The 18,421-nt window shown below is 43.9% G+C and overlaps 1 protein-coding gene across 1 annotated transcript in view; it reads right to left on the bottom strand.

The window, feature by feature from the left end:
* Positions 1-18,035, bottom strand: part of Slc7a8 (solute carrier family 7 member 8) — a 52,320-nt gene extending 34,285 nt beyond the window's left edge. Inside the window, exon 1 of the mRNA XM_010637782.2 lies at positions 17,208-18,035. Coding sequence (XP_010636084.1) covers positions 17,208-17,358 — 151 coding nt within the window. The 5' untranslated portion in view covers positions 17,359-18,035. The remainder of the gene's footprint in view (positions 1-17,207) is intronic.
* Between the last annotated feature and the right edge of the window lie 386 nt (positions 18,036-18,421).

The following is an 18,421-nucleotide window of genomic DNA, read 5'->3' on the forward strand; positions in this document are numbered from 1 at the left end:
TGTAATCCCAGCACTCAGGAGGCTGAGGCAGGAGGATCGCTGTGAGTTCGAGACCAGCCTGGGCTACATAGTGAGTTCCAGGTCAGTCTCAACTACATAGTGAGACCCTGTCCCAAAAAACCAAAAGTGATAAAGGTCTCAAGATTGGCTGAAAAGAGGGCCAGTCTCAGATACCATGTACCTGCTAGACAGCTTCAAAATCGAGTCAAAGGGCAAAACCTTTTGGACAGATTGTGGTTGCACCTTACGACTGAGGGGTTTCAAGATCTATGAGTATAGACTGCATTCCTAGAGGTTGGATTCCACTCCAGGCATAACAGCACCCCCCTAAATGAAGAACATTAAATAACCCTACAAAAATAATCCCAGTAGTCTGGAGGTGGTTTGTAGAAATACAACACGTGCAAAGCTGTATTCCCCCAAAGGTCATTCCCCTTCAGTGTTTCATGTGACACAGCAATCTCTCACAGTTCCAGAAGAAGAGCAAGGGTAAGTATTTCTCCGTTTACAAACCAAGGGACTGAAACACAGAAGGCTAAATGGCTTTCTCCAAATTCCACGGTTTCTCATGGGTAAAACTGGGCATCGGAGTTTCCTGATGCTTAATCCAGTGTTCTTTTCTCTAATCCGCTTCTGCTGCTGTGTGCACAGGGCTAGTTTTCTCTAGGAGGAGAGATCCCCAGCAGGCACTGAATGGGTGACTGCTAGGTTGTGTGCTGTGGGCAGGGGAGGCGTAGCAGTGAGTGTGGGAGTGGTTCTCAGCATGCTCCTTCCGAAGTTTTCCTTTGTATCCTTCTGCATTTATTTTTTCTGGTACTGGAGACTGGGCTCAGGGGCACTCTACCACCAAGCTCCATCCTCAGCCCTTTTCATTTTTTTACTTTGGACAGGGTCTCACTGTCTAAGCTGGTCTTGAACTTAACAATCCTCCTTCCTTGCTCTGTCTCCTTATGATTAAAGGTGTTTTTTTAGGTTTTTGCTGCTATGACTGAATACTTGAGAAAAACCAATTTAGAAGAGAATAGGTTTATTTTGGCTTTCGTTTCAAAAGTTTTGGTCCAGAGTCAGCAGGTTTCATTGCCTTTGGCAAGGCAGAAACATCATGGTAGAAGGGCAGGGTGGAGGCAAACTGTTCACCTGTAGTAGCAAGGAAACAGAGAGGGAGTGAAGCACAGGAAGAGGCTGGGAACCAGACAAAGTCCTCAAGTTTCTGCCTCGTGATCCCTTTCCCTCAATTAGGCCTCACTTCTTGTATCTATCACCTTTCCATATTGCCATCAAATTATGACTTCATGAGTGGATTAATCCACTTATGTAGTTGTAACTCTTGTTATCCAATAGCTTCCTCCAAACCCCATCAGCAACCAAGCCTTCAAAACAGTGAGCCTGTTGGGGGGACACTTTAGATCCCAACCTTAGCAGAGTAACTGGAATCCCCTGGACAGGTACTTGGAAAGTTCTCTCTCCATGCCCTCCCCAGCTGTACCAGTCAATAATGCCTGAGGGGAAAAACAGGTTTAATCCAAGTGGAGATGCACAGCGGGACTATTACGAGGCCAGTTACATTTGACAGTGTTCTGGGAACATCTTAAAATCCCACCATCTCTCTTTAGTGGTCTGGAACCAATGATATAAGGGTATGCTCAGTTTTCAAAAACTGACTTTCAGATCTCAGCCATAACTCAATCTCAGTTCAGTCCTGAAACTTTCACTTCTAAACCAAAATTCAGTGGGGGTCAGGCATCCAGCTATTGCAGTTAAAGGGGAAGAGGCTATCCACATTCTAAAAGGAACACAGAATATGCTGCCCCTTTCCAAACTACAAAGTTGTGGCATGAGATGAGTAATGAGCATAGGGAATAGGTCCAGAGGGCATAAAAATATAAACAACCAATAAGACTGAGACACGGAATCAGAAAGCATGTGGCCAAAGCTAGAAACAGATGAAAAGCAAACACATTTCTGTTTCGAACACATCTTCCTTCTTTTGATGTGAGTAGTCTATCCCAGCAGAACAGAGATATTTATAGAAAAGAAGCTAGAAAGAAGAAACAATCCATATCATATTTGTTAGTAGAAATATCAGATCCTTAGTAGCATAAGTTCTTTGAAGGCTTTTCTTGTTCCTGTATGTACAATCCTAAGATAGGAATAAGGAGACATCTTTCAGCCTCCTCTCTCTTCAACCAGTCCCCATACGTGGTCTGCATGAGGTGGTGTTGACTTTGCTGGGACTAAAAGTGTCAGGAGATCGCACATGTTAAAATATAACACCCCCCTCCCCGCCATTTTATATCTTACTTCCGGGTTCTTCCCCGACTGAGTCCTTTCTCCCGCCGAAACTGTAAAGCGCGAAACTAGAGCTTCTGCAAGGCGCGAAATTCAAAAGGCAACCTGGCTTGCGATAGGATAACAAAGACCGCTTCTCCCAAGGAAGGATCTTCCGTTGCCTGCCCTATAAATATCCCAGCACTTCCTCTTCTCGCTCTCTCGCTCTCTCTGCTTTCCTGCCTCCCGCTCGCCTCCCTACAATAAAGATCTCCTGCCGGACCTCTTGGTGCGTGAGTGGCATAATTGGGTAAGGGGCACCCAAAGGGGGCTCGAGACCCCTTTCAAAAAGACCCTAGACACAGGACATGTTCCCTGAAGACACCAAGCACTGAGAAAATAAGAGAACTAGAGACAGGTTGCTAACATTGCTGGAAGAAGTTAGTAAATTCCTTGCTTAGCAGGAAGTTATCAAATGAATCTATAGGTCATTTTAAAGCCAGCCAAGAAGAGAGCAATAGAACTAGGATTATAAAACCAGCTCAGGGGGTTAAAAAACAATCAATACTAAGGAGAAAACAAGATTTGACTTTGGTCTTTAAGGTACTGAAAAGTGGGGTGGGGGACAGGGAGCAGTTAGGGATTTCTTAGAGTCAGGAACAATTGCCTCAAGGGGCAAAGTAGGCAAGGATATCGCTTAAAAGATCTGACCTTCTCAGGGTTGAAGAGTCAATGTTCCACTAAGGGCTCCAGGCAAACAAATACAGCTGTAGGATCAGCATAGCGTGTTCAGTGAGCAGTGCCCTCCTGCCCTAGGACATTTCCAGAGTATGAGTGCTCACTCCCCCTCCTTGTAGGTTGCAGGAGCCACTGGAAGATGGGATGAGCAACAGCAGCTGTCCTTTGAGGGTTCTGACTCATTGTGTCCTGCCCCTTCTTATTGTTGGAGGTTCCACAGCTTTCCAGGGAGCTGGCAGAGTGATTGGGAGGGTCATAGTAAGTTAGCTTTGGATAGGAGCTCTCATTTTATAGAAGTTTCGTTCTCCTTCCTTCGGAAAAAAAATCTTAATTTTAGCTAAATTAAACCACAAAGAGAAAAGCGAAACAAACTCTTTTTGTGTGTGTCTCTCTCTCACTCTGCATTCATGTCTGTCTTCCCTTGCCTCTCCCTCTCTGGGTAATGGGGACTGAACCTAGGTCATTTGCACTGAACCTCACCCCCAGCTTTTTTTTTTTTTTTTTTTTTTTTAATTTTGAGACTAAGTTGCTAGGCTGAATTTAAACTTGAAATTGTCCTGCCTCAGCTTCCCAGCTTCCCAGAGTGCTGGAATTGCAGGCATGCACCACCACATTTAGATGCTTCTCCCTGATTTTAAAAAGCCACTGCCTAAAAAACTAGAATCTGAGGACATTTCCTTTGCCTTAGAAGCCTCTGGAACTTGTGCAGAGGGAGCAGTGTTACAGCAGAAGTCTTCTTTGGAGCCAGAAGGAAATTTACATGGCATTTACTCAAAAACAGTATGTACTGGATACGATCTTTAGTGTAACTATTTGATTAATAATCATCTCCTCCCTAGACTGTAAACTCCAAGAGCAGGAACTGTGTTGTTTTTTCTCTCATTGAAGGGTTCCCCTTGTAGCAGAAACTCCATAAAGGTTTACTGAATACATAATGACAGACATCATTTCTTGCATTTTCTTTAGAACTTCCAAATCCTGTAAGACTGTTGAGCATGTATTACAGGCAAATGAGTAAAGCAACCCGCTTATTTCACTTCTGAGGAAAGCCGACTGACAATTATTACCAACTCCAATTTGTGGGGGAAGAAAGTAAGGCAACTATTATACTACCAATTTCCAAACAGGGAAAATGAGAGTCATTATTATCCTTATTTTATGGATGAAGAAAGCAAGATCCAGAAAGGTAGCTATTTGCCTAAATCACAGAGTGAGTTAGTAATAACTGGATTAGAACCTAAACATTCTGCCATCGCTTTGAGCTTTTCCCCAAAAATACAAACCCTTTTCACATATACATACTCAGGTCAGCTTTCCACAGTCCCCTCCATAGACAACAGGAATGGGAAGCCACTTGTTAAAAGACCTGGAATACAGCTGATTCCTCCTATCTGATTGCTTCCTCCTATTGCAGTGCTACCTTCACTGTTAATTTATAAAACATCCATGTCCACGACCTTTCTCAGTTCTCATAACTGCTTTTTGTTTTGTTTTGTTTTTTGAGACAGGGTCTCACTATGTAGTTGAGACTGACCTGGAACTCACTATGTAGCTGAGGCTGTTCTGGAACTTGCACCGATCCTCCTGCCTCAGCCTCCTGAGTGCTGGGATTATAGGTATGTGCCACCACGCCCAGCTCATAACCGCTTTCTCAGGTGTGCAGGACAGGTACCATCATTCCCATTAACCTTTGTGGAAACTGAGGCTCAGAGAGGTGATGAGACTTGTTCAAAGCCACGCACTGCCCCAGAGGCTAGGCCAAGTCCTCTCATGCTTGGCCCATTCTCCCCCAGACTCCATGCTGCTGCTCCTCTAGAGACTTATGCTGTCTAAAGGACTTTCATGGAGAGACTTTGAAGGAGAGCCGGGAAACAGCTTTTCTACCTGACCAGGAGAGTTTCTTGATGAGTTGTAGGAAGAAAGTTGACTATTGTGGGAATTTTTTTTCTCTATTGTTTTCCTCTCAGACTCACTGTCAATAAGAATGTGATGCACATTGTCTGGTAATGCTGAGGTACAAGAGGTCAAGGTTTGACCCTGCTTCCATTCACCCTAATTAACAGAGTAATCATCTTATCGCACAGATCTTCTTTAATGAAAAATGGATTCTAGGATGCTTGGACAATGAGGCCCAGCTTGGCATGTTCCGTCAAAGGAAATCCAAATAAACTATTCCATTAAAAAGGAGCCAGATTGTATAAGTGGACAAGTCCTCACTAGAAAAATCACCAGAATTGAGAAAATCTGCATTTGCCATGAATAATCACTAACTTTCCACTTGTATGCCAACACCCTTGTGACTTCCATAACGGCCTTCCTCACATCCAGGCCTGTCCACACTGGAATGTTGTGGCCATCAAAGAATTCCTCTCCTGGGGCACAGAATTATAGACTTCATATATCCGACAGACCCTCAGATCTAAAGGGCTCTGGCTTTCCTGCCTTATTCATGCCAGTTTTGAAGTCTAGCCACAACTTCCTGCTGGGGCTTGGAGATTCTGGCTATTTCCATGGTGTCCACAGAAAGCTCAAGTGAATCAGCTTTATGTTTCTTTCACAGAGTGGCTGGGAGAACCTCCGAGCTTTACAGGACTGAGAGAGCCATGCGGAAGCCGGGGCTGGCACCCTGGGGCCAGACTTTGATCCTTCCTCACGCCAGGTCTATGTGCAGCCTGTGCCTCTTACCCTGCATGTAGCCTCTATCCATAGGAGGTCTGGAGGAAAGCTACTGAGAGATGGGGGCAGTGGAGACTCTGCCACAAGCCTGTGGGGTGCATGTCCTGCAGTTTAGAGATGCAGAAGGCACTGCAAGCTGTCTTGTGGACCCTTTACTGAAAAGAGCTGGAGGAGCCAGAGTCCTTGCTTTACCATTCACAGGTCCTGGGACCTGAGTTTTTCCTCCCTTCATGTGCAGAATGGGGGGATACATATTTCTGCCTTGCTCACCTCACAGGGTTGTTGTGGCAAGATGACATCCACGTGACCTAGGTTCCTACTTCTAACCTGTACAATGTTAGCAAATATAATGGCGTACTAGGATTTGTAGAAGTAGGAGCGGAGATCATCCTGGGAAGCATCCGACAGGCTTGCCTTGGGGGCTTGGCTCCAAAACAGCATTGTGAGCCAGGACCATGAAGCATTCTCTGAGTCATTTGTCTGTTGTCTAGGTATAATTTTTAGATGCCACAGGTGGGCCGGCAACAGGTAATTGCACCTCAAAAAGTATTTATTGAGCACCCACTCTGGACATGCTTGCTGTGGAAGGTAATTGGGCAGCACTTGTTCATACACGGTCTTTTAGCAAAGCAGAGGGAGCCAACCACCACCCACCAGCCACTGAAGGACAGGCAGTGAATAGTCCAAGGGCTAAGAGTACTGAGCCCTCACATGTATTCACATTCAGTACACACATCTTGCCTCTACTATTTTGCTACCTGATTGGAGAAGCAGGCAACTCTCTAAGGAAGAAGGCCTGCCTTCCTCGCGGCTTTCAACTAGAGGCAGCTTTGCATCCCCATCCAGGGGACAGCTGGCGATGTCTGGAGACACTGGGTTTTCACATTGCTTCTGGCCCCCAGTGTGTAGAAGAAGCCAGGGATGTCGCTAACTGAACAGCACAGTTTCCCACACCAAAAAACTCTCTGCCCCCCGCAAAAGTAATAGTGCCAAGGTTGAGGACCCTGCTTTACCTTCAAGCTTCAGTGTCATCATCCAGTTAACACGGAAAGTCACTTTCAAATCTGAACGAAATTTCTTCCTAAAGCTAAGCACAGGTGTTATTCATGTGAGTAGCTTTCATTTTCCTGCTCAGTCCTGGGGGTGGAATCTAGTTCTTTACCACTGAACAACATCCCCGGCCCTTTTTAGTTTTTATTCTGAGAAGGTCTTGCCTTGTCGCCAAGGCTGGCCTTGAATCAGGATTGTCTTACCTCAGGCTCTTGACTTCTGGGGGATAGAGGTATTGCCACCACACTTGGCTTAGTCACTCATTTTTTTTAAATTAAAAAACCTTTTTAAAAAATTTTCCCCTGTGCCAGAGATCACACCCAGGCCTCATGCATGCTAGGCAAGTACTCTACCACTGAGCTACTATATTCTCACTCACTAAACTCAAACTTTTGTGTGTGATGCCACAGATTGAACCCAGCGCCTCTGCATTCAGCTATATCTCCAGCTCATACTTGGTTGCCTGCCTTCTTTCTTTTTTTCTTATTCTATTTTGTCACTCTATTCTATAGCACTGGATATTGTACCTAGGGCCTTCACACTGAGCTAGATTTCCAGACCATTTCTTATTTTGAGATAGGGTCTCCCTAAATTACTAAATTGCTCAGGCTGGCTGTGAAATTGTCATCCTCCTGCTTCAGTCTCCCAGACTGATTACAGTTGGAATCATAGGCATGCACAACCAGCCTGGCTTCTTCTTCTTCTTCTTCTTTTTTTTTTTAAAAGTCCCCCAGATAGAACTCAGGACCTTGAGCTTGAGAGGCAGGTGGTGGCACCACTGAACTAAATCCGTGGCCTCTGGCTTCTTTTTATTTTTAATTTTGAGACTGATTCTTGCTAAATTGCCCAGATTGCGTTCAAACTTGTAACTCTCCTGGTCTCAGCTTCCTGAGCTGCTTAGATAATAGGCATGCATCACCATGCCTAGCTAAAAGTTTTTATTGTGGTAAAAACACAAAACTAAGTTTATCGCCTTAGCCTTTTTGTTGTTGTTTATTTATCTGTTTGTTTGTTTGAAACAGGGTCTCACTATATAGTTCAGGCTGACTTTGAACTCACTACGTAGCCCAGGCTAGCATCAAACCCACCATGATCATCCTGCCTCAAGCTTCCTGAGTGCTGTATTATCACACTGATCATAGCCATTATCTTCATTATTTAGGATTGAACCCTGGTCCTGAGCCTAGAAAAATGCTCTACCATCAAGCTACAACCTCAGCTCAAGCATCTTAACCATTTTAAGTACTATCAAGTATATTCACATTGTTGTAAAACCATCTCTAATCCTTGATTTGTTAGGATAGCTGTTTTTCATCAAATACTTTCTAAGCACTTCCCCTATGCTAGGCTAACTATGTGAGAATGAGATTTCAGGGAAGACTCAGTCCCTGCTCTCCAGGAGTCGTGTGAAGACACGTGTGACCAGACACAGAGCCGATGACCCAGGTGGAACTGAGACTGCACCAATGAGATTTCAGTACGTGGCAAGATAGAGGAATGGAAAGGCTGCTGATGGGGCTGTTCATATAAAGCTTCCTGGAAGAGGGTGTGCAGGACACCGAGTGCTGAAGAGGAATTAGATGGAAATCATCGAGAACAATGGAAAGGCAACTGGCTGGCTGCTAAGCAGCCTAGACTTGAATTGAACTGGTCAGTTCTCCTCGTTGCAAGCCAACCTGAACTTCTGAACCAGAATTAGTGAATGTGTGGGTTGGGAATGGGTGGGGAAGTGCAGGATGACTTCAAGGAGAAAAGGAAATTAATATTTATTGAACATATATATACCTCAGAACAGGGACTTTGTTTTCAATACTCCACAAAAACTTCCATTTTACAGCTAAGTAAACTGGCCATTAACTTGCTCAAGTTCACACAGATTGTATACATGGAAACAGTTCACAAACCCAATTCTGCCCTCTAAACATTTCCCTTGTCTGTTGTATTACGAATGGGTACTTCCTGTGTACAACATACTGGTACAAATCACAGAAAAATTAATTTTGTTTTTTTTCTGGGGGGGGATTTAAAGATAGGGCCTCCCTATGCAGTAAAAAGCCTGGCCTTAAACTCACTAAGAAGCCCAGGCTGGCCTCAAACTCTTGATCCTCCTGTTTTTAGCCTCCCAGTGTGCTGAGATTACAGGCACATGTCATCCCATCCAGCTTCGTTTTAAGCTTCCTACTTCCAGCTCAGGGCCCAAATACCTCCTTAGGGCAGCCAGACCTGCCTACATCAAATGCTTACTAACTACCCTACACAGAAGCATACCTTAAAGGAGCAGCTGAAGTGTTTCTGCATTTCATATGTGTACAAACAGGCACCTTTAAAATATGCATAGAGACGAGAAAAGTACATTAAAAAAAAAAAAAAAAGCACCAACAGTACTCTCTGAGCAATCACTGCACATTCTGTGCAGCTCTGTATGAGGCTGCTGGGAACATCTTTAGCTGTCCTATGAAACCCTCTCCCCAGAAGAGACGTCACTGCTGACGCTGAGGATATTTAAAGCAGGGAGCAAACCAGTAGGAAAACTGTGACTGTGATAAAGGATGAGAGATGAGATATGATCGATAAAGCTTTTCAGCCAAAATGTCACTCCTTCTATAAATAAAACAGTTTAAAATAGACTTGAGGGCTTATTTTGTGTCTTAGAAATAAAATCCGCCAGTGTTACTTAGCACGAGGCCTAGCATATAGTACGTTCAATAAGTGTGAAAACATGGAACAATCTCCAATCTTATGATCACTTTTATCCCAGGGTGCAGCCTGCAGATTGACATTCTTGGGGAAGAAGGGATCGGGGTTAGGGTGGCTCTCTGTAAGCAAGTCCTGGAGGGGAGCAAGGTACAGTTCTACTTGCTCTTTTGGCTTAGGGATGGGGGAGAATGGCACATGCACAGGAGGATTTTAAGTTCAAACCCAGACCTGCTTGGGTCATATATTGAGTCTCAGGACAGCCTGGACTACAGAGAAACACCTTGTCTAAAAGAATAAGTAAATAAGAGAAGACACTTTCCAGCTCCCTACATTCAGCTCTTATTTCCTGTAGATCAGAACTTACTCCTGGAATAACTTGCTCCTGGCTACTTTTTCCTAAATCTTCCCCCTTTCCCACAGTAACAAGAAAACAAGGAGAACAGCTATAGAAATTCCTGAGGCCTTTTTTGTTTTTCTTTTTGGTGCTGGGAATTGAACCCAAGGTGTCAGGCATGTAAGGCATGTGCTCCAGCTCTGAGCTACACTCCCAGCCCCCTACCTTGTTGGTTTGTTTTTGTTTTTTTGTAGGCTGTGCAGCTGTTGGATTAATCCTCAAAGGAAACAAAACCTTGGTAGCCTGATTTCTCTGAGAGATCCCAATCACTAAGACCACTTTACAAGATGATTTAATTCAGAAAAGTTGTATAGATGGCGCCAGCCTCTCTGAGGTCATGACTTCAGTACAAGGTGCTTTTATTGTCGTTTTTTTTTTTACGTCAAATGAAGTGTTTAGTTCTGAATCCAGATCTATCACAGTAAGCTACGTTCCTTGACCTTTTTATTCATTTTATTTTGAGGCAGAGTCTTGCCAAATAGCCTGGGATGGGCTTGAACTTGCAATCCTTCAGCCTCATTATCCCAGAATTGGAAACATTTATTAACCTGCTAGGTTCCTACAGTCTTCTCCAGGCTCTTAAGGGTCTCCTGCTAGTCCCTCAGACAGTATAACTCTGCTCTTGGAGGGTATGTGTTGCAGCCCTGACAGAAGCAGCCTCAACTAAACTAGCTGCTCCAGCAGTTGTCTGGGTCCTGGAAGCAAAAAGCCTGCAACAAGGTCCCAGGTACTAGCTGTGAAACATTCCGTTAAATCCGGTGTCTTCAGAGCTCGAGCTCAACAACCTGGATGGGAATACAGCTCTGGCATCACCTACTTACTTATCTATTTGAAACTTTCATTTCCCAAATAGTACATTCATAAAGAGTCATTGGGTACTATGCGCCTGGTGTACAGTAAGTGCTCAGTAAAAGCTTATGAGCCACTTATTAAAAGATTACACTGCTGGGTATAGGTAGCCTTACTCTCCTCGCTGAGATGCATTTGTTTTGAAATGTCTCTAAACTGGCTTCTGTCCCAGAGTTTTCTTTGAGAACACTGAGTTTTAATCATATTGTCATATGAACCAAATCCCAATATCTCCCCCTTTAATGGAAATAAAAACTTAAGAACCAATTTTCATACTTCCTCCCTCTGGCCAACATCCAACAAATGTTCTGGGGATTAGAAGCTAATACATTATGTTGGAGGCTAAAATGTAAAATCTTCTAAAGAGGTACAGACCACATGGCTCTGAAATTTTTTGAACCTGCAATTTTTCTGTGATCCGGTGCCATTTCGAAATAGTTATAACCACACAATATAGCTGTAACCACATTTCTCTCATGAAGGTTGTCTTTTTTTAAAAAAAGTGTTTTTCTTGACATCCATGGTGTTTCCAGATTTCGATCCCAGTGCTAGCTTCTTCCTCGTTGGCCCTTTCTACCACCATGCAAACACACAAGCCTTCTTCTTTTTTTTCTTGGCTGCCATTAGACATGGGGAATGGAGAAACATTTTGGCTCTGGAGCTGGGAGATTCAGTTATCCTTTGTGTGAACCTCAGCAAATTACTTATTATCCTTGTGACTTAATTTTCCCATATTTAAAATAAGGAACAAGCTGGGGAAGTAGCTCAGTGGTAGAGTGCTTGTCTAGCATGTGCAAATTCCTGGGTTCTGTCTCTATTACCACCACTACCATCTAAACAAACAAAAAACCAACCTCTTAGTAAAAGAGCTGAAAACCAGCACCAGACCAGGCCACAACTAGTCTTTATTATGGGGAGGATCTGCTGCGCTGTCTCTGAACAAAGGGGAGAGAGCAACATGGCAAAACAGGGAGCTTCTTTGTAGGAGTGGGGTGGGGTTAACCTGAGCTGGGGTGGAGTTGAGTGAGGTAGTATTAAGGGATTGGAAGAGCCTGTGACATCACTACCTACTAGGAGGTAGCAAGTATCAGGTCACTCTTTTGGCGGTAGAAGAGGTATGATGGGAAGAATCCTGTCCTTTGTTGGGAGAAGGCATATTTTAACATGGAGGCTGCTGTTCCATGTGGCAGCCATTTTAAGGCAAGGGTAATCTACCACAAAGAAAGAAAACAATAGTATTTAAAATAAGAAAACTAGCCGGGCGTGGTGGCGTAAGCCTATAATCCCAGCACTCAGGAGGCTCAGGCAGGAGGATCGCTGTGAGTTCAAGACCAGCCTGGGCTACATAGTGAGTTCCAGGTCAGTCTCAACTACATAGTGAGACCCTGTCTCAAAAAACAAAAAACAAACAAACAAATAAAATAAGAAAACTACAATATCTAAGGGGCCGGGGATTTAGCTCAGTGGTTCCACTGCCTGCTTTGCAAGCACAAGGTCATGGGTTCAATCCCTGGTACCAAACAATAACAACAACAAAAATAAATAAATAAATAAATACAATATCTGTTTTCACAGGATTGTTATTATGACTAAATAAGATACTATATGCAAAGAGCTTATACCCAGGAAGTTGCATTGAGTAAGAGTTCAATAACAATAATTTTTGGTACCAGAGATCTAACTCGGTCCCTTGCACTTGTGAGGCAGGTGGCAGAACCACTGAGTTAAATCGTTGGCCCAATAAATAATATTTTCAAGAGATTGTGTTACTTGGGAGACAGGCCTCGTAGATAGACCTGCATCCACAGGGGATATACCAAGTTCCTCCATTAGCATACATTGTGCTGAAAACAGATTGATATGATAAATTATGAACAAAACCTTTAGACTCTGTGGCTGACTTGTTTGTTTCCGACCGCATTTCTGGGCATATACGTGACTGGTATAAATCTACCTAAACAGAAACTCTATAGGAACCTCTAACAAGGCTGGGAAGAAGGAGGACCCACAAAGGAGAGGTTTGCATGTTGAAGGTTTTGTGGGAACATGGTCTGTGCTGGCCAGATGCACCCCAGATTACTTCGAGTCTTCAGGGGAAGCACCTGGAGCCCTGCCTGTCTCAATCCTCTCTCTGCTGACTGCCAATAACCCTCCTTCTAGGGAGTACAGTGTTAACAGCTTCACCTATAAAAATCAGTAGGCCAGGCATGGTGGCACATGCTCATAATCCCAGCTTGGGAGGCTGACAAGGGAGAATCATGAGTTTGAGGCCAGCTTCAGCTGCCTAGTGAGAATTTGTCTCAACAACAACAACAAAAACAAACAAAGCAAAACAAAATTCTGCCCAGATTCTAAAGCAACACATCTTTAGGACACAGAAATAGAAATAGGAAAGTTAGGATTTAGGTAGGTGTTTGAATCCTGACTCCAAGATTTTTCTGTTGTGTGACCTTCAGCAGTTCGTTTATCCCTGAGCCTGTATTTCCTTATCTATAGAAGGAGATACTAAGTGCATAACACCTAGAGGTTATTGTGAGGGACAAACATACAGTGTATGTTAGGTAACTGGAGGATTGCCTGGCATATAATATATATTTAATAATGACAGCTATTAAGATAGTTTTGGGGTTGGATGTGATTACACCTGTAATCCCAGAACTCTATGAGGCTGAGGCAGGAGGATCAAAAGTTCAAGCCCAGCTTGGGTTATTTTGTGACTCAAAAAAAGACGGGGATGGGTGTGAGGGTGAGATGAGAGGTGGCTCAGTGCAAAGGCCCTGTGTTCAATTCCCAGTAACACACACACACACACACACACACCCCAATAGTTTTGGTAACATCCATAAATGAATTTTGCTGTCCTTCATACCTACTTTAGATTTTGGAGAGGCTCCATGACTCCATTTTCACAATGAAATCTAAATTCATCTGCTACCAAAGGTTTCCTTAGTCAGATACTTGGAGAACAATACCCTGGTTAAATTAGGGCAAGGGTGATGTTAAAAAATTAAGAGGAGGGCTGGGTGGTAGCTCAGTGGTAGAATGCTTGCTATGTATACATAACACCAGTTGGGTCACTAGCACTATAAACAAACAAAAGGACATACCTACATGATTGTCCAGGTTTGTAAAATTACTCCTGATTTAAATTTTTAAAAATCAGGCTGGGTGTGGTAGCGCACACCTGTAATCCCAGCACTGGGGAGGATGAAGCAGAAGGATTGATGTGAGTTCAAGGCCAGTTTGGACTACACAGTGACATTCTATCTCAAAACAAAACATCCAAAAATTGTTTTAAAATTTAATAATTTCAGGTTCCCAACAGCCTTTTTTGATAAATGCTACTACTTATTACTACTATCTTCAGATTCTTTTTCAAGAGTCAATTGAATTCAACAATCATGTGAGGGCTGGGGCTTTAGCTCAGTGGTTCTGCCACCTCCAGGCTGACAAGAGAGAATCATGAGTTTGAGGCCATCTTCAATCACAATCATCATGAATAACCAATCATGTGAGTAATCGTTTGATATTAGGCTCTCTGGTAATCACTAAAAATTCTGGGATGTGTAAGACATGATTTTCTTTTTTGGCTGCTAGGGATTGAACCCTGGGCCTTGTACATGTTAAGCATGCATTCTATTACTGAGCTACACCCATGGCCTAAAGAAAACAATTTTTGCAGAAGGAATTACAAAATTTCCCAGAATTATCTTCACTACCCCATTTCCCCCATACCTTTTTTTTTTTTTTTGGTTTTTTTTGAGACAGGGTCTCACTACGTAGTTGAGTCAGACCTGGAACTCACTATGTAGCCCAGGCTGGTCTTGAACTCCCAGCGATCCTCCTGCCTCAGCACCCCCATACCTTTTAAGAGGCTGATCAATCTGGTTGCTGGTGAGACCCTCTCCTGTGTCTCTTCAGACATTCACTAAATCTGGCCCTCCCTAGATCCTAACACAACTAAACTCCACTGCTAATTCTCACATGTTTTCTACTTAGTGCCTATGAATTTCATCTCCCAATCAGATCATAAGTAACTCCAGGGCCCGAGTGTTCTATTAGTTATGTTTTGTTTGTTTTTGTTTTTTGAGACAGGATCTCAAAATCCATGTTCACCACCACAACTGGCTATTAGTTCATTTTCTATTCCATAATACCAGCCATTTTGTCATTTCTCCTTTTGATTATTCATGATTGTGAATGAAAATTATGAGTCTGTATGAAACAGACTTGAACTTATCCCTCTATGTCAGTTAGGTCTCAAGCAGGTTTCTGGCAAATGCTACATTTTCATACCGTTATATGATTCACTCAGGAAATTTCCTTTTTGCCTTTTAATTTTCTTTTTCCACAGTGTTGACAATGAACACCAGATCACTGAATTCTCCACGGAAAATACAAGTTCTATTTTTACATTTGGTCTTGAAAGAACTTGAATCAGTGTCTACTTGGAAATCCCTTTAAAAGAGAACAGGGCAGCTCCTTGGCACATCTGCAACTCAGCAGCCCCTCAGGTGAACAGCAAAAAGGATTTTGCACTCATATCATCCTACAGGGGAAATATGTTTCTTATCCTAGCTTGAATGGGGAGAGGTAATATAGTTCCCATTAATTCTACAAGGATCCACACACTTTGGAAAAATATCCTGATCTCTCTGAAATCACATACTACATTAAGACTCTTTTTCCTGTAGAATTCCACAGCTGTTATTTTAGTTTTTGCAAGGTCACCGTGGGAGATTTGGGACTATTCTTACATTGAAGTATGGTTTATGAAGTCACAGACATATCAGGAGCGACATCCATCTCACCACAATTGAACTTACACATGAAGATTCCCACTTACTCAGTGTTAGAAAAATGTTAAAGAAATGGAAACCTCACTACACATATAGAAAAATACCCTCTACCTGTAAATACCTGAACATGTGGGGGAGGAGTGAGCAAGTGTGTGTACATGTAGGCCTGCACATCTGTGTGTGAATGAGAACCTTCCCAAGGGAGGGGAAGGCTTAATCCTATCAGTTGAATTGATGAAAGGTAACAGGCTCGGGCTATTTATAGACCTTAAATTGGCAGGTGCTATACATAATGAGTACCTGGCTGATCTCATTTTTCAGAGAATTTCAGATAAAGTAAAGGAGATTCCCCCCCCCAAAAAAAAAGTAAGAAAAGGTAACAAAAGGTTCAGATCACTACTACACTTTTTTAAAAACAGCATTACATTTTTTGTAACTGTAGATGCCTGGAAAAGTTCTCATAGTCAAAAATTACATGAAGTGGGATTCCATTTTGAAAAGGGACTAGAGACAACAAGAATCACTTAAATCTGGGTGTGGAGGCAAAGAGGATTATCTGAATACTGTACTGATTTTACTTGACTTCAAGGGTGTTGTTCTCTGGTATCACTGTTGCTCAGATGCCAAAACATCTAAGAGCATGGAACACGGTATTAGCCAGAGGAACTGCTTTCTAGAGCATGAGGACCCCGGAATCCTTCACAGAGGAGCTCCAAGAGTGATGGCACAGAAACACATCTGGGCCTGACCATCCCACACCCCTTTCGATGGGAAGAAAGGAAGGTCCTCTACCAAGATAGCAGAGAAAGCTCTCACTCTCTGAAGTGAGAGCAGGAATGAGCCATTGCCCAACGCCCATCTCCTGGAAAGAGGAGGATACATTGTTGTCTGGAGTCAGAGTTGTTATGTGGGGTCCCTGCCCAGTTGAGTGTAGACAGGGAGGGGGCTTCAGCAGGGCCTGCACTTGGAGCCACCCAGGCTCCTCACCTTCAGAGCCACCAAGGTTGAGCACACATTTACCTGTCAGCTCCTCCTCCTCGCTAGCTACTCTTGATTCTCTCCTAGACCCTCACAGGATCTTCCTGGGGTGTTAGGAGTCATGTGGATTTTAGTAGGCAACTAAAGAAACTGCACACTATTCATCACAGAAGAGCAGTCTGTCCTCCCTTCCACAATTTTCTCATCTGTGAAATGGGAATAACAGCCCTGTCACCTCCACTTTACACCGTGAAAGCTCTGTATTGGCTGGAAAAGGTTATAAAAACCCAAGGCATTAACCTCTGGACGCTGATGCTATTTTTTATTGCACATCCCACAGCTTCCAATAACATCAAACAACAAAGTATCTACTCGATGTGCTTTAAAAGCCAATCTACAGCCTGCTGAGGGCGGCTGCATACAAGCTAGTTTAAAAATCAGGTCCCCGAGCCTGTATCAAACAGAAACTCCAAGAGAAGAGCCAGGAGACCTAGATTTTTAACAAGCTCACAGGCACTGTTGGTATGCACAATCCGCCAGGTCCGCGACCCCTATTTGTTCTATTCTATGGCTAGAGCTGTGCAGCCTGGTTTGGAGCACCGGATGTGAGACACAGACCAATTCCAGTATTTTTCAAACTTGACCAGTGGAGATGGGTTACGAGACAAGAAGCAAAACTGGAGCTTTAGAGGGATTAAAGCCAACGGCGCACCCCTTCAGAGGGTCCGGCCGGGCAGGTGGGGCGAGCAGGGACTCACCTACGATGATCCCACAGGCGCTGACCAATCCGATCTCTTTCTTCAGGGCTACCCTGCCCCCTCCGGAGCCGGCCCCCGGCTCGGCCTCCGAGTCGCCCCCACTAGTGTGGTTCTTCTCCGCGATGTTTCGGTGCCTTGCTCCTTTTTCCATCTTTCTCAGTAGGGTAGGATTCCAGCCTCCAAAAGCAACCTGTCTTTTAGCGCGTGCGCGTTTAACTACACGGAGGTAGGGAAAGACTTTTCAAATTTAAATGCCCCTTTCCGAAATCGGGACCACTCCTAACCTCTGACAAAACAAGCAGATAAAAGGGACAACTGAAAATACTCCTTTATACTGACACTTCCCTGTCACCTCTGCTTACCAACAAGGACCGTGTCGTTTGAGGAGATATATATTTAAGTGTAAAAATAGTGCAGTTTCGCCGGTCCAGCTGGAATTCTCCTGAACCGGGTGTCTTCGAAATTAGGATGACTCTGGTCCGTGCAAAAAGACAGCCAGGATTTCGCTTCAGCTCTCAGGGTCTGTCTTTGCCTCCCCTTGGTCCTTTCGTTCTGATGAGGATATAGTCGTCGCTAATTGAGATGCGGGAAAGGGCAATCTTCAGGTACTTTCTTCTCGTCCAGAAAAACAAAGCTGCAGACCTGGCCGGTTGGCTCTAGGTCTGGTTTCCACCTGCTCAGACCAGCCTCTTCCCCGAGCAGCTTCCGCTTTTGCAGAGGTCCTTTTCTCTCTTCCTCCTCGCTCGGGGCTCACAGCACGGGCTGCTCCATCGCCGATCTGCAGGAGAGCGGCTCCTCCGCACGCGAATGAGCTTCCTTTTTAGTCAGGGGTTTTATTCGCGGATCAGGCTCCGCCCCCAACTCCTCCATCCTGAGTCCCTTCTCTTCCTCCTCCTCCTCCTCCTCTTCCTCTGCAATTTAAATATCACAGAGCCCCCCCAGAGATCACCGCCCAGAAAAAGAATGAAAACCTTTCTCATTGTAATAATCGCTTTCTCCTTGCACCGAAGTGGAAGTAAAAAATCCTTTCATGTCAACCTTTTCCTTGGAGCTCGTTAGCTAGTATTTCATTACGGGTCGTGCGGCATTTGTGAGCTTTATAAAGAAGGGAACAGTTGTGCATTTACTTTCAATGCTGCCAGAAGTAAACTGACCGCTGTTTTAAAGTATTTAGTTATGGATCATTTGGGAGTACAGGAGAAAAGGTTGTAGGG

The sequence above is a fragment of the Fukomys damarensis genome, unplaced genomic scaffold, assembly GCF_012274545.1.
Source record: "Fukomys damarensis isolate Sample0158 unplaced genomic scaffold, DMR_v1.0_HiC HiC_scaffold_17, whole genome shotgun sequence".
Classification (NCBI taxonomy): domain Eukaryota; kingdom Metazoa; phylum Chordata; class Mammalia; order Rodentia; family Bathyergidae; genus Fukomys; species Fukomys damarensis.